This window comes from Dichomitus squalens (genome assembly GCF_000275845.1).
Source record: "Dichomitus squalens LYAD-421 SS1 unplaced genomic scaffold DICSQscaffold_6, whole genome shotgun sequence".
In the NCBI taxonomy this organism is placed as follows: Eukaryota; Fungi; Basidiomycota; class Agaricomycetes; order Polyporales; family Polyporaceae; genus Dichomitus; species Dichomitus squalens.
Genome location: NW_006766888.1, coordinates 402,810 through 417,082, shown reverse-complemented (window position 1 = coordinate 417,082; position 14,273 = coordinate 402,810). Strand labels below are relative to the sequence as shown.

Here is a 14,273-nt window from a genome sequence, read left to right as displayed (position 1 = left end):
TGCGTTGGTAGGTCAGGATCACCTCAGGGCTCCCACTCCTGTTGAATCCACGGTTAGAGATCGCCGAGACCGAGTCTTAGTTTCAGACTGCGCGCAGACGAACATTGTGGTGGCTCGGACGTCGTTGCCTCCTCTAAATTCTATGACTGATCCCGGGCTCCGATTTGACTAGCCGGAGGCGACGGGGACCACATTGTCGTTTGTCACTTCCGTTCTAAGGCCTTCAATTGTACACTGTATTACATGCTATTGTCTTGCATACATCTCGCTTTGTTCCTGGACTGTTGACGGTCAATAATACGTGAGACACCGACTGGACTTCGAACATCTCCCTACTATAGAAGATTATGTGCTCGCGTCCCAAGGCTGCCCGTCCTCAAGGTGCCATCAACTGCGCTTGTACTTCTTCCAGCATTTTCTGGGCCTCTAATGATACAGAATCAACTGATCAGTCGCATCACTGCATTCTGAAGCTCTAACTCACCTGCTTTCACTTTCCCCTCGCTGAGCCCGATGGCATTCTCAAGCGCTTGTACAGCCCCTTCCAGTGCTTTCCGGAGACCTTCTGGCCTCCGCTCCTCCCCTACATCCTGAGTTCCCTCTTCGTCGGTCGCAAGCACCAGTGCCTCTGCCATCCTCACCCATCCCTTCGCCCACTTGTCGTCAATAGCAGTGGCTTGAACCGCGTCCGATATAGCTTTCTGTCTTAGCTTCTGTCTCTCCTCCTTCGACGGGATGCCCGACTTGATTAGCTTGATGTATGCAAAGGCACGGTTCCCGTACAGGACCGCCAATTTCGGTGCGAGCCCAATAGCACGACTATAAGAGTCTATCGCTTTCTCGTACTCGCCTGCCGCAAACGCCGTGTTGCCCTCCATCTTCGCCTTCTCCGCCTCCGCCGGAAGTGGCGGTCCGGCGGGCGCAGAGGACGCGGAGGCGTGCTTGGCCACCATAGCAGACAGGCCACGGGGGTCCGCACCGCGCAACATGTCGACTACGCCGCTTTCTCTTATAACGACGAAAGTCGGCATGGCCGTGATTTGGTACTTCTGGGCGATAGCGGGCAGCTTATCGACGTCCACCTTCAGGAAGACTGCTTTGGGGTACTGGGCAGCCAGCTGCTCGAAGATTGGACCAATGGCCTATGATAGTCCTTGTTCAGCGATGCCTCTTCGGTCAGTAATTCTCGAATCCTTGTCTAACCTTACAGGGCCCGCACCATGTTGCGAAGAAGTCGACAATGATTGGTTGGTTTTTCTCCTTGGCTGTCCGAAGTGTGGTATTCCAGCGACTGACAGAGTCGACGTGTACAGGTTGGCTCATCTTCGGTGGCTGGTTACAGAGACTTCTGGATAGGTGTCAGCACAGAAACTGTGTAGGTCGTGAACAACGCTTTCGTAGCGGGAGGCAAGGATCACGGCGCTTCTGTCCGATTCTAGTCAATCACAAGTCTGACTGATCCTAGTGTGACCGTTCGTCACACACGGCTGGTGGTCACCGGTATAAAGCTCGAGGCTCGTCTTGACATACTGCAAGTCACTCAATACTGTCAGCATAGCAGCACAAATGTCGTAGGCTTCGACGGAAACAACGGCATGGTTGGAGACGAAGCCTACTCCGTGATGGGGATCTTCGGCATCACCATAGTACCTGCGCTTTACGCTGAACGACACGGCCGCGCCTTCATGCGGCTGCAGGAAGCGATCTCGAAGCACGTCCCAGCTCAGAGCCTCATCGCGTGGGGTACCATCTACATGTCCTCTCCAGCCATCCAAGCCGAAGCCGCATTCATACTAAAGGGCCTTGAGTACAGATTTGACCTGGTCAACGAAGCACCCGGCTTTCTCGCATCCCCCCCCCCTTCTTCTTGTCAGCACACAGGTTCTATTCGAGGGATTCCTTCGCAAGTTACTTCCAGAAATCTAGAACTTGCCGTCAAGCAGAGTGTGGCCGACTTGCACCAAAGGACGTGCTATAATCCCCATCTTGGGCTCGGAATGGCCGACGCATCATCTGGACCGTCTCCTCCCGGTCGCTAGGACTCCCCTTGCTCGCTTCCCGAGTGGCGGAGAGAAATCACGCTCGATCTGGAGAGCGACAACCCACCGAGTCTTAGATCCGCGTGTTGGATCGATTTCCTCGGGCAGCGCCTCCAATTTGCTCTAATCCGGCTGGGAATGTCCCTCTTGCATGTGCGGCTGGTGTGGTCCATGCTATTCTACGCGGCGCCTTTGTCCGAGGTCCTATGTAATCATCCGGTCAAGCGTTAGGGAGAACTGTTGATTGTCTCGCCATCATTTTGCACCTCGGTAGATACTGAGCTTCCGTATCACGGTATATAGCTCTTAGCATTCCTACAGTCATGGTAAAGATACTTTCTATCTAGGTCAAATGCCGGGCATCAGTATGGTCGAGCACGACGAGTCACCTCACTCACAAGCAAGAGGCGTATAAGATCTGATGCGCGAGTGATGCCTCACCACCCACTCCCAATCCTCGAAGTCAGGCAGATCTTCAGGTAGGACCATGCTGACTGTGGGATCGTCGAAAGCACCCTGCGGCCTGCCTGCGGCCTGCCGCAGTGCAATTCGCCCCGGAGATGGTACAGGTGGCTGTTCAGGCCGAATATCTGCAGCGGCGGCGGAAATAGATCGTGCGTGTGCTCGTCTACGGCGAAGTCGGCCCAGTTCTCGTACCCTCTGGTCAAATGGAAGCATCGGAGCGAGGTATGTTCAATGAGTTGAGTTCAGTGGGTCAGTAGTAGTCGGCACGTTCCGACAGCGGAGATCTCGATGGCATACCAGTGCTAGCCAGTCGTTCTCATCTATCGTGTCCATCCAGTACGATGTGCCGTACACGAATGTCGTGAGACTGGCGGGCAGGTGCTGATCGAGGAACTCGAGGTGCCCGGGGGAAAGTGCGCCGACTCCCAATTCCAGTCCGAGCACTTCAAGATCTGGAAGTCGGGCCAGAACGGCAGCCAGTGGTCGCTCGGAGTTGCGCCACCTTGTTTGTTCCGAAACCAAGTCGAGACGTCGGAGGTGCTTCTTTGTCGACAAGAAGTTGGCCAGGACGGTACCGTTCTGCTGGTCGAGGGTCGAAAAGAAGATGAGCTTGAGCGAAGTCAGGCGTGGGGGGGCATCTGGGCTGACCGCTGCTAACGCAGAGAAGAAGGATATTGCGGAGTCTTTGCCTGCGTTGCTGAGAGCCAGTGAGTCGAGGCGAGCGCAGCCGGTTAGGAAGGCACCAAGACAGCTGCAATCCTTCAAGGAGAGCAGCTCCACGTCTCTCAGGTAGGAGAATGACGCGTCACTGCAGTCCCATATGCCGTCGCCAAACAGGGAAACAGTCCGTAATGTCGAGCTATAACGGACAATCGCGGTCGTGACATGGACCGCTTCATGATTGAAAGCGGGATCATACACCGACGGCGGTGCACGTTCGCGTGCTAGTTCCAGTGTCTGCAACGCATTGAACTTCGGAAGCAGAGGGATCAACTGAATGCAGTAACTTGGCCCGTCGTGTTATCAGATAATAGGAGAGGTGGCCAACAAATAAGTCAGACGTACGGGACACAAGTGCTGTAGCTGCGGACAGGAGCTCAGGAGTGCCTGCCCGATGTCACCTCGTAATTCATCGTAGTAGCCAAACCAGGCGAAGGCCTGCAGGTTTTCAAGTGAGCGGAGTGCGTCAACCAGAGGGTCTGCAAAGCCTGTGCAATATTTAGACGACATGCTCGTCAAAGAATGGTTGAACTCTACCCCGTACGGATTCGCGCATCCCTGTGGCGTCACAAGACGAGTAGTATTCGATGGATAGGCTCTTGACGAATATTGCAAGGGACTTTAATGAGTCATGTGATGCAGTAGGTCGTCAGGTCTTTTTCTGCGTCGCCGTCCCGACTCTCTCGTTCGCCAGGAAGCAGGACGCCCAGCCTCAGGGCCAGATGAGAGAATACACATGGTAGGGCCAGGTCATGGATCAATTTAGGGACAGATAGGCAGGTCCGCTTGTCCAGCGACGGCAGATACGTAATTATCAGACCCCATAGTTCCGGAGGCAGGTCTTCTCCGTTCATCAAGATCGCAACGGAAGGTAAGAGCTGAAGCTGAGACTGGACGTGGGTGGAAGTTGCGGACAAGCCGCAGACGCCGCCCGCTCGGGAGCTTACGACGCCGGCCCGCCTCATCCCGGCGGCATGTCACGTGTTGGCGCTGGCAGCAGACAGTCCTGTCCAACATGGCTTGACCACCGACGACGACGGCGACGACATCGATGACAACGACGCCTCTGTTATCTGACTAGGTTGAGCTCCTGGCCTCCATAGCGACGCGTTATATCTTTGGCGGCTCCGACCACGCATCGCCTCGTTCCTTTGCTGACGGATTTCGCGCCCGTCATTATTCCTAATCGAACATCCTGCGAGTTCTGCTGTGACGTACAGATACCTGCCCCCCCGTTCCCGCCTGCAGCATTTTTCTCTCACATACCCACACCACACAACCTTTCCCTCGACCCGAGCCACTTGGCCATGAATTTCTTCAAGACAAAGCCTCGCACCCCCCCTGATCTGGTCAGAGGTCTCCGAGATGCTCTATCGAAGCTAGAGGCTGAGCCACCAGGAGATGTTCGGAGAAAGGTGCGGTCGCTTCAGCACGCAATGGGAGTTGCTTTGTTTATGTCCTGGCAGGCCAACGAGGAGGTTGCAAAGAACTTGCAGCAAATCAAGGCGATCTTGTACGGCGATGGAGGTGCGTACCGGCAGCAGACCTCATAGATGTGATATTCATGGGGACTTGTGGACCTAGACCCCTTACCGGAGTTGGTGGCCCAACTTGCTCAGGAGACGTACAGCACAGATCTGTTGTTATATCTGCTCCAGAACATCAAAAGGCTTGAGTTCGAGTCTCGGAAGGATGTGGTCCAGATCTTCAACAACTTGCTGCGACGACAGATCGGCTCACGTTTCCCGACCGTGGAGTACCTCAATTCCAAGCCAGAGGTGCTGTTTGCTGCCTTTCATGGATATGAAGAAGAAGAGATCGCACTCAATACCGGTATGGTCCTGCGAGAGATGCTTCGACATGAACCTTTGGCGAAGACCCTCCTGTACTCTGAGCAGTAAGCAGTCATCTTGTGTATCTTGTGCTACATCGTACTCATACCTCACTAAATTAGGTTCTACAAGTTCCCTCATTATATCGAGAGCACGACGTTCGGCATCTCATGCGATGCATACACGAACTTGAAGGAGACGTTAACACGACACAAGACCATGGTCGCGGAGTACCTTGATAAGAACTATGACAGAGTAAGCCCTTTGTCTCCCGAAGGTACATCCTACATTGACTGGGCTCTTTCGAACCCCAGTTCTTTTCGTCATTCACGACATTGATCCTCTCGAACAATTACGTCACGAAGCGGCAGTCGCTGAAGCTGCTCGGAGAGATCCTATTGGATCGTGCGAACTTCAACGTGATGACTCGGTACATCGCAAGCGAGGCGAATCTCAAGATGATGATGAACCTCCTCCGCGACAAGAGCAAGAACATTCAGTTCGAGGCGTTTCATGTATTCAAGGTATGAGTACTATCGCGGCAATCGCTTCGTGGCGTCTACTAAACTCACTGTAGGTGTTTGTTGCGAATCCCAAGAAGCCGCCGCAAATCGAGGGTATCCTTCGGCGAAACAAGGACAAACTGCTCAAATTCCTGAAGGACTTCCACAACGACAAAGAAGGTAGAGTTGCATTTCCTCCGTCTCATTGTGTCGGTCACTAACACAACTTCTCGCTACGTTAGACGAGCAATTTACGGTGAGTCGGTGCAAAGCGCTTAGTGTCATGGTTCAGGTGACATGAATTGACCAATACATTTCTCGATCGCGCCCACAGGACGAGAAGCAATTCTTGATAGTACAGATACAGAATCTGTGATGGCTTGGACAGATCGCGTTCGAGCTAGTTCTCAATGTTCCTCCGCAAGCCGCATGCGGTTAGTACGACATACGGCCCGTGTACGTGGCTTTCTTACGCCTACTCCTCGTCCTCGCCCCGGGTCTCTCCTCCGTGCGTCCCACACGCCACGGCATTCAGCTGCACATACCCTCCTGCTTGATCCCCGTCTTTCCATCCCTTCTACTGCGCCTCTACTGCATTGGTGTAACATCACCCTCTCCTCGTGTATCATCAATAGTCTTATCGGTCTCAGACCCTTCTGTTTTCTCCTCGTCCTCGTCGTTCGTAGCACTCGTCGTTGTCAGTTGTGTTCCGTATCGCTCTTACGTATCGTAATCACCCTCCCCTTCCTGTTCGATCTCACCCACTGCATCTTACATATCGCAGGATCTGTCATCTACGGACGAAGAAGTGCCTGAAGAAGCAGCCTATTTCCGGATATCTCGCGCGCACATGAACTAATCGTCACCAATCTTGTGGCCGATATTTCTCGACACTCGAATTCAAGAAGAGCTGCTCCACCCCTCATCGACGCGATCATCTCGTCACCGTAGAGCTCTCGTCCTCTCTGGGGCCGTCGTCCCGCGCCGTAACTGTGGAGAAAGTCCTCGGATCTCTGCTTCGCAGGATGCGCTGCTTATGGTTTTCTCAGCTCTGGCGTCCCGTCCCTGATCACACTGTACTATTGCCATCCTCCGGGAACGAGCGGTGGCCACACTGAGAAGCAGAGCTTGTGGGTCATGTGCCTACCGAAGTAGTCCAAGGGGGTAGCGTTTATAGCATGGTTGCGTCAGGGCCGGCATCGCCTTCGTAGCGGATGCTCCGAGCTGTTCTCATCGCGCAGCCTCAACTGTATCAGTTGCAATCTCACACTACGTATGCGGGGAAGCGTGTGAGCGACTCGGAGTGCCCCCGCGTCGAACGTTCGCGAGTCGCCCCAGAGGCTTGGAAGTCCTCGACTGCTTCGGCGTTTGCCAGTCCAAAGCTGACTACTGTGCTGATCTCAATGCCATAATGAACCTTGCTATATACACCACGACCACCGAGTGGACAGGGCAGGGATAGATCCAGCCGTAATTCAGTCGGATTTAAGGATGAGAAGAAACGAAGTTGGCCATCCACGTGGTCTGTGTAGCAACTCTATACGGCATGTACTAGTATGGCAATAATCCACACCCCGCACAGTACACATATCTGAGAAGCACGACCAACGAACGCTACGGCTAGATACAGAGCCCATGGCTGCGAAGCCCGGGCCAGGTTCTGACACCAGGATGATAGGGCCGAACGCCGCACGTATGTCTCGCGTGCCTACCACATGTGCAAATTCGGGACTTTTATTCCCCTGTGCTATCTCCCCGAAACAAGTGGTGGGAGACTCACTTGTGCCACTGGCCTGTCGACATCGATGAAGTCTTGATGTCCTGGAGGGCGCTGATGCAGTTCCTCCACTGTCCCGAGCATCCGAACGTTGTGCACGCACAGGCACGACTTGACCTTGTCCCCCCTGCCTAATCGCGTAGGCGTTCGGCCAAGATGCACGCGCAGGTGTCGATCTCCCTCTCATCAGAAGCGCACTTCTCAGGCAGCCCCGACGATGGGGCTTTCGGATGGGAACGAGGGAGCCGAAGAAGAGAAGACGGATGCCGGCGACCGCTGCTCACGAGTGGCGCAAAGAGCTCTTCTAGCGCTTCCTCGGCCAGCCTTCGAACCATTTGGGCGACTGGGACTACGGTTGCAGGCGGGAGCTGAGAAGTCCGGCGGAGAGAAGCAGAGGGATCAGGGGTACCGGCTGTTGCGGAGAGGGTGCTCGAGATCATCGAGGAGGACGGACCGACGACGACGCAAATTGTATGGGCGTGTTCTCTTCGATTGAGTGGGGCCTTTGTCCGTCTATGTAGGTGTGGCACTGTCGGAACGCCGCTCCTACTCCTAACGCGCGCTACTATTGCGGAAGATGAATGGACGAATGCCAGGCACTTCTAGAATGACCAAGACCTCTGTTGTCGTCACGAAGCCATCAAGCAGGAGTCCTGACAGCAGTCAGTTCGCGTCGCGGTGCTGAAGTCGACAGCCCCTATTGTAAAATCTGCAAAGACGTGAGCCAGCAGAGGCAATAAGGCAGAGACCACACCGCATCCTCGAGGGCCGCGCTCAGCGAATTTTAGACCACTTGGCACGCGTGGCCTGGACCACAGCGTCAGCGACACGGCAGTGCGTGCCATGATACACCCGTGACCACTGACGTTCCGCTGCGTTGGTCGCGATCGAGTCGGTGGCGTTCTGTTGACTCCAGGGTTCATGTGAAGGGGACTTCGGCCCTGTCGTCGAAATGTGGCCAGACGATCGAGGATCCAGTCGCCATGCACGAACAGCATTGAAGCGAGCCTATCCCGCAGTGAAGCTTTCATCAATTCTGCGCACTATGTGATGAAGGGCGAAGCTTTCGAGCTCAAAGCTGCTGCAGCGAGGATTCCGGTGAATCAGGGTGCCGACCACCGAGTCTGGGCGAGATCATCGGCGTTGAGGGCTGCGGTATCCGCGGGTAGAGAACCCGCCCAGTCGGACCGCAGTCCCGCGAGCTTGAGATATACTTGTTGCAGAACGTGCGAGAGACGTCATCGATCAGGACCATTGTCTGACAATGGATGCTACCGGTGCTTATCAGATTCGGTATGGGGGAGACAGATGAGCATCTATACTGTCCTGAGTAGGCTTGCAAAGGACCCACCATCACAACTCTTGGTCGGTGCCATCGGAGACGAGAGCGAATCGGATTTGGGGGGGTGGCCAACGTAGGATCCGCCGGTGCGATCCTTGTGTTCACACAAGAGTCTCGGTGCGATGGGACGAAATGCTGTTAATTGCTTGAGTGTATTACAGCTCAGAGGGCCCGAGGTCTTTAAGGAAGACAGTCACAGTTATATATCAGGCACGAGCAGCCCGACACTGGCACACTGTTCATAGGGATAACAGTTGCTAAGCAGACTTGCGGAAAGATCATCTATCGATGGCGACGCACCAAACCTGCATCAACAACGAGAAGCAAAGTGGTACCAACACAGCTGGGGCTGGAGCTTTTTCATTGCTTGCGAGACGTTTCATTGGAGGGGGTGGTAGCAGCTTGATGCGCTTTAGCGGCGAGGTAATCATGTTTGTCCCGAGATACTAGTGAGCTTCGATAATGCGTCTTCTTGTCAAGCTGTATGAGTTCAGTCCTTAATCCGTCCCGTCAACCCTGGTGCTTGGCTTTCAGACTGGTTATGCATGAATCGTCCGCACTAGGGAGACGACGTATAGGAGGATCTCCGCTGTGACATGGCCAAGGAGGAGTGTCACCCGGGTCACAGTCACAAGCGCAATGTCACGGACAGGGAAAAATTCGCTGACTCGCACAGTCGCCTTTACCATAGCCCTAACTTCCTTGCTTGCCATGTTACATTTTATGACGTCAAGGATACGGGGGAAACAACCCAGTGTGGTGAGGAATGGTTGCTTTGGGATGGACGTGAACTGTCAGAACTTGAGAAGTAATTGATTCTCGAAGTCATGCTGGATACGTTCTCGGTCAGCTCTTCAGGTATGTATGTTAATCATGATTAGCTCCTTGTCCCCGGCAAGTTGACTGTCTTCCGTTTAATAGATTCCGCAGGAGTACCTGGAAACGGACGGAGATGCTCGCTTCAGCGAGATAGTCTCAGGCTGCGTCACATTCATGAGCGGTCTCCTACGAGCTTTCCTCCGACGGTGCAGCCCGGCCTCCGCGGATGTCGCGGAGCCATGCGCGCTGGCATCTGTACAGTACTCAGGGCACGGAACGCAAGGTACGCTATACGCTTGCATATGTGGCATCGCTTGCTTTTGCATCAGTGGCCGAGAGCTCACGGATTTGCTCACTGCCTGAGCGGATCCTCGTGTTCACGATGTGAACGGAACGCTCTCTCTCATGCCAATGTGTCGGTTTGGGCCTTGTTCTCGCTCTCACTTGTCCTCTTCGGAGAAGTGGAACATATGTCTGCAGCCGAGACTTCGTGGTGTTGACAGCCGGCACGAAGGTTCTCGCACGTGCATCTCGGACGCGTCCCCCCCGAACCCCATGCAACGTTGATTCTCATCATGTTGCGGGCTATTCACTGCGGCGAGTGCTCCGGTCGGACCGTCCATCTCAGCTACTGATGTCGAGCGCACATCGAGGAAGCCTGTGTGGAGCAACGCAGTCGCGGTAATTTCACTGTCCCTTCGATGTGCCTCCATTCAATTCGCTTCTGTGAGGTGCTCAGGGCATGCTGCGGCGCCTGCGCGTCTGGCACGGGGCGTGGGTTATGGGCAGGCCTTACTCGGTGCTTGAGGTGCGCATCATCTCAAGTGTGATTCATACGCAGTTTGGGGCGACGCTTGCCCTGTGTCGAGGATGCCATACGCGACGTGGCGTGAATAGCATGAAACCTGTCGTCTGCACCAACCGTCCTTGCGCGCGGTTGGCGCTGCATCGCACGAGGCTCTCGAGGCCCAGGTCCCCCGACCCGGAAGCCGATCAGCTGGTCGCGCTTTACTCCAGCGAGCGTTTCTCGTCCTGTGGAATCCAGTAGCGTCTGGCTCAACCTCTCGGACTGTTCATGTGGGCGAATAGCGTCTGGGAAGGCGACCAGTTCAAGTTCCGTCTCTTATCATCCCCGTGCGGGACGTTCCCGGCTGTTGTCGTTCCGATGGCGGTCCATTGGCTCGGTAACAATGTCCCAGGCGAGGTGTTCATACGTGATTTCCACCTGGAACGGCTCAGTCGGGCGGCTATCGTAGGAAGATCCGCATCCGATCTCGGCGTCTCGTGGGGGACCATGTCGAATCCGTCCAGCTTGTACATGCGCTAGGCGGTCGGCTCCTGCCCACCTTATTATCCCCCGTCCGGGCAACTCCTCTCTCGCCCCCCGCGCCCGCGCTGGTCTCGTCCGCCGCTGATCATGCTCGTACTCCACCCCAACTCCCGCTGCGACGTCTGCCTCGAAGGTTACTATGGTCCTCGGGATCCTATCGCCATCACTTGCGGGCACATCCTTTGTCAATGGTTCGTGTTCTTTATCGCTGCCTCGTCGCCGCACACGGCATTGACAACGATCCTCGCCGTCACCTTTCTAGGTGCCTGCAGTCATTGCCGAAGCTCCAGTGCCCCCTATGTAGGCACACTTACAACCCAGCTGATGCCAGGAAACTGCACGTCGACAAGTCTGCCGTCCCTCCATGTACGCCGGCGATATCCTCGCATGATCTGGACACCTCCCAGGCTAGTCGTCTCCAGTCATCCATCACGAGGGTCACTCTCGAGGGCGCATCCCGGCCAGAGCTAGAAGAGCTTCTGCAAGATTGCCACGATTGGCTGGACGGGCAGCCACAGGATCAGGTACGTCATTTCAACGTCTCATCTGCTGTTGGCGAAGCTGACGTTCCCGCAGTTCAGGGATCTCCGTGCGGCCCGCCACCTCTTGTACCACAACTCCCGGTACCAGGCTAAGATCCAGAAGAGAGATGCTCGCATTGCCGACGTTGAGCAGACTTGCTCCGATCTTAGGGCGGAACTGGACAGAGAGCGAGAGGAGCTCGAGAAGCTCGAGAAGGAGCTTCATGACGAACATGCAACCGTCGTCAGGTTGGACGAGGAACGCCACATCGCCACCTCCAAGTGCGAGGAACTCGAGAAGCAACTCGACGAGGAGCGCTTGATTGCGTCTGCCAAGTATACCGAGCTGGAGGAAGCCGCTTTCGAGGAGCGCGATAGGTTTGCTCACACCGAGAAGGCATTGGAGGAGGATAGGGCGCGCTTGAAGGCTGAATGTGACGAGTGGCGAACGTAAGTGCAGTTGACTCATGATCTGATGCTCATACTGAATACGTGTTTCTACAGTAAAGTACGAGGACGTTCTTTTGTTTTATTCGATCAGTTTACCTGAATCTTGCTATCCTAGCTGGACGAAGTCTCGGCCGAATGCGGTCGACTTACCGAGGAGCTTGAGAAGATTAGACGTAATCCTCCGACGTCTCGCGCAAGCGAGCCTCGGTACTACTATCTTCATGATCAGAAGGGCTCGAAAGCCGAACCTGTGGCTATCTTGAAGGATGATGGGAGGGACCACGGCAACGCCGTCAAGGTCAAGGTTGTCGGCACCGACAACATGTTCACTCTCTCACCCATACCCGCCTCTAAGCCCATTCCGGAGATGCCGACGAGCATGATGGCCTTCATGCCTTTGTCAGACGAGGATGCCAGCGACGATGATAGGTCCCGTCCCGGCCCCCCCATCTCCTCGGCGTCCCGTTCGATCCCCATCAAGTCCAAATCGGACTCCCATCGCGCACGGAGTGGCTCTTCCCTGCTCTCCAGGCCAGACCTCGATGTAACGTCGAGCTCAGTACCCCGGAGTAGCCTCGACGTCCACATGGGTAGCGTTTCAGCGTCTCCGAGCACTTCTAGCATGAACTACGGTTCCCGTCCCGCGCTAGATCACGCGCCGGGGTCATACCGAAGCGCTGTAGGCGAGAACATGCTCGGTCTTCGGGCGGACCCTTCGCGCGTATCACCATCTTCCATTGATTCCGACTTGAAGGAGAATCAGGAGAGGAAGCAGCGTCTGGCGGTCTTGGACAAGATCCTGGACCGTGGCGCAGGTCAGCCGGCTTACTCCGTCAAGTCGCCGCACAAAGACTCCCTTTCTGATGGGTCCGAGCGTCCGCTTCCCGCCAACCCGAGCACTGTCTCCTCGACACGTACCCCCTCGCCCATATCCAGTACGCCTCATTCGTACTCTTCATCGACGATGGAAAAGGAGCTCGGTGGTGCGCCTCCCTTCCGCCCTCTGCTTGGGCCTGTGTCGTCCGCTAGCTCCGCTGCGGCCGAACGCGAGCGCGCGCGCGCGTCCTCTGTAAACTCCCAGAACGCGCCTCCCGTGATTCCGCCTCCTCCCTCTTCTATGTCCGTGCACCCTGCGCCTTCGCCCAACACCTCGATTCATCTTTCGCACGTCACTGCCACGCGCGACGGGGCCACACCCGTTCATCCCGTGTACGGTCCACACCCGCAGCCGACGCCCGTTCCTCAACAGTCACGCCCATCGCAATCTCGCAGGCAATCCACGGATGTTTACCCTCCGATGTCCGCCAACACCGGCAGTTTATCCAGGGGCCGGTCCACCAATCTCGGCATCGTTCCTCCCTCCGGCTACACGTCTGGTCTCACTCGGAGCATACGCGCCATGCAGGAGGCCCCGCGCGTCTCGTAGTCGTTCTATCCGCGCTTCCGAGTATGTGGTCTCGCTGATCGAGGTGTGTCGAGTCCACATGTCTGCAGCGTGCACAGCGCAACCATTGCGCTGTTCTTGCGCATTCTCAAAGTTCATTCTAGCTCCCGCTAGACGGGCACGGGGGACTCGGCGACCTTCGCGCTCGCTAACTTATTCCACCCCCCTTCGTCTTCCAAGCCTTCGCCTCAGCTATGCTTTCCACTTCCTCTGTCTTTGGTGTCCTGGGTTCTGATGCGGAAATTGACAACCCACGAAGATGACGACAACGTCGCCGCACTCTCGTCCCCCCTCTATCTCCTGCTTCCCTCGCCTTCCCACCTGCCTTGCTGTCTCTCATCTGTATAGCCGAGGTCCGAGCAAATGCGGTACTGAAGCCCCTATCTCACGAACTGCGCAAGCCGTTGACGGATTCCGCGGTTGTAACGTGTACTATCTATACGCACATGCGCTCCCTCTGCTCCTTTCCCGTTCTCCCATTGGCCTCGCCCTCTTGCCCGCCTGCGTTTCCACGACATCCGACACCCTACTCATCGCGTTCGGAAACCTCATCACCAAATCCACACATACCATCTCGTCCCCCGTGCTTCTACGCATACGCATAGTAATTTTCGCACATTTTCAGCACCCCGACGTCTCTACGACCCTTCGATGCATCTCACGACTGCCTCTTTTCCTCTCCACTCCGTGCATGCCTCCGTGTCGGCCTCGGCCTCGAACACTGCTTCGTCCAGTCGTGCCATTGTACACACAGTCATTGTACTATATGCTCCATCCGCATCTGTATCTCCCTCTCGGGCTACGTCCCCGTGTGCGCCCGCTGTACAATACCGCCAGTTATACCATGTAGCCTGATGAGGCTCGCCTGCAATACTAATACTAGCATACCAGCCTGTTGTAGCTGTGGCCGTCACGGCGTGTATACCTGGATTTGCCGATCGATGATCCCGCGCTGCGTTCCCGCGCGCGCCCGGTGCGCTTATAGGCACGCGTTCTGCGTATGCCCCCCCGGTGAATGGGTCATAAAACTC

At 55.7% G+C, this 14,273-nt stretch overlaps 3 protein-coding genes across 3 annotated transcripts; 2 read left to right on the top strand and 1 right to left on the bottom strand.

Moving 5' to 3' along the window:
* Window positions 1–440: 440 nt before the first annotated feature.
* DICSQDRAFT_54344 (thioredoxin-domain-containing protein) lies at window positions 441–1,323 on the bottom strand (the record flags this gene model as incomplete). The annotated part of the gene is made up of 2 exons (XM_007363328.1): window positions 441–1,142; window positions 1,204–1,323. 2 exons carry the CDS (start codon window positions 1,321–1,323, stop codon window positions 441–443), a joined length of 822 nt encoding a protein of 273 aa, XP_007363390.1.
* Window positions 1,324–4,531: 3,208 nt separating this feature from the next.
* Window positions 4,532–5,935, top strand: DICSQDRAFT_54564 (mo25 protein; the record flags this gene model as incomplete). Its single annotated transcript, XM_007363327.1, has 8 exons — window positions 4,532–4,639; window positions 4,712–4,751; window positions 4,809–5,121; window positions 5,179–5,311; window positions 5,371–5,580; window positions 5,634–5,739; window positions 5,802–5,815; window positions 5,894–5,935. The coding sequence occupies 8 exons, from the start codon at window positions 4,532–4,534 to the stop codon at window positions 5,933–5,935; spliced, it is 966 nt and encodes a 321-aa protein (XP_007363389.1).
* A 4,979-nt stretch (window positions 5,936–10,914) lies between these two features.
* On the top strand, window positions 10,915–11,462 carry DICSQDRAFT_55102 (uncharacterized protein; the record flags this gene model as incomplete). Its single annotated transcript, XM_007363326.1, has 2 exons — window positions 10,915–11,018; window positions 11,090–11,462. The coding sequence occupies 2 exons, from the start codon at window positions 10,915–10,917 to the stop codon at window positions 11,460–11,462; spliced, it is 477 nt and encodes a 158-aa protein (XP_007363388.1).
* Window positions 11,463–14,273: the final 2,811 nt, after the last annotated feature.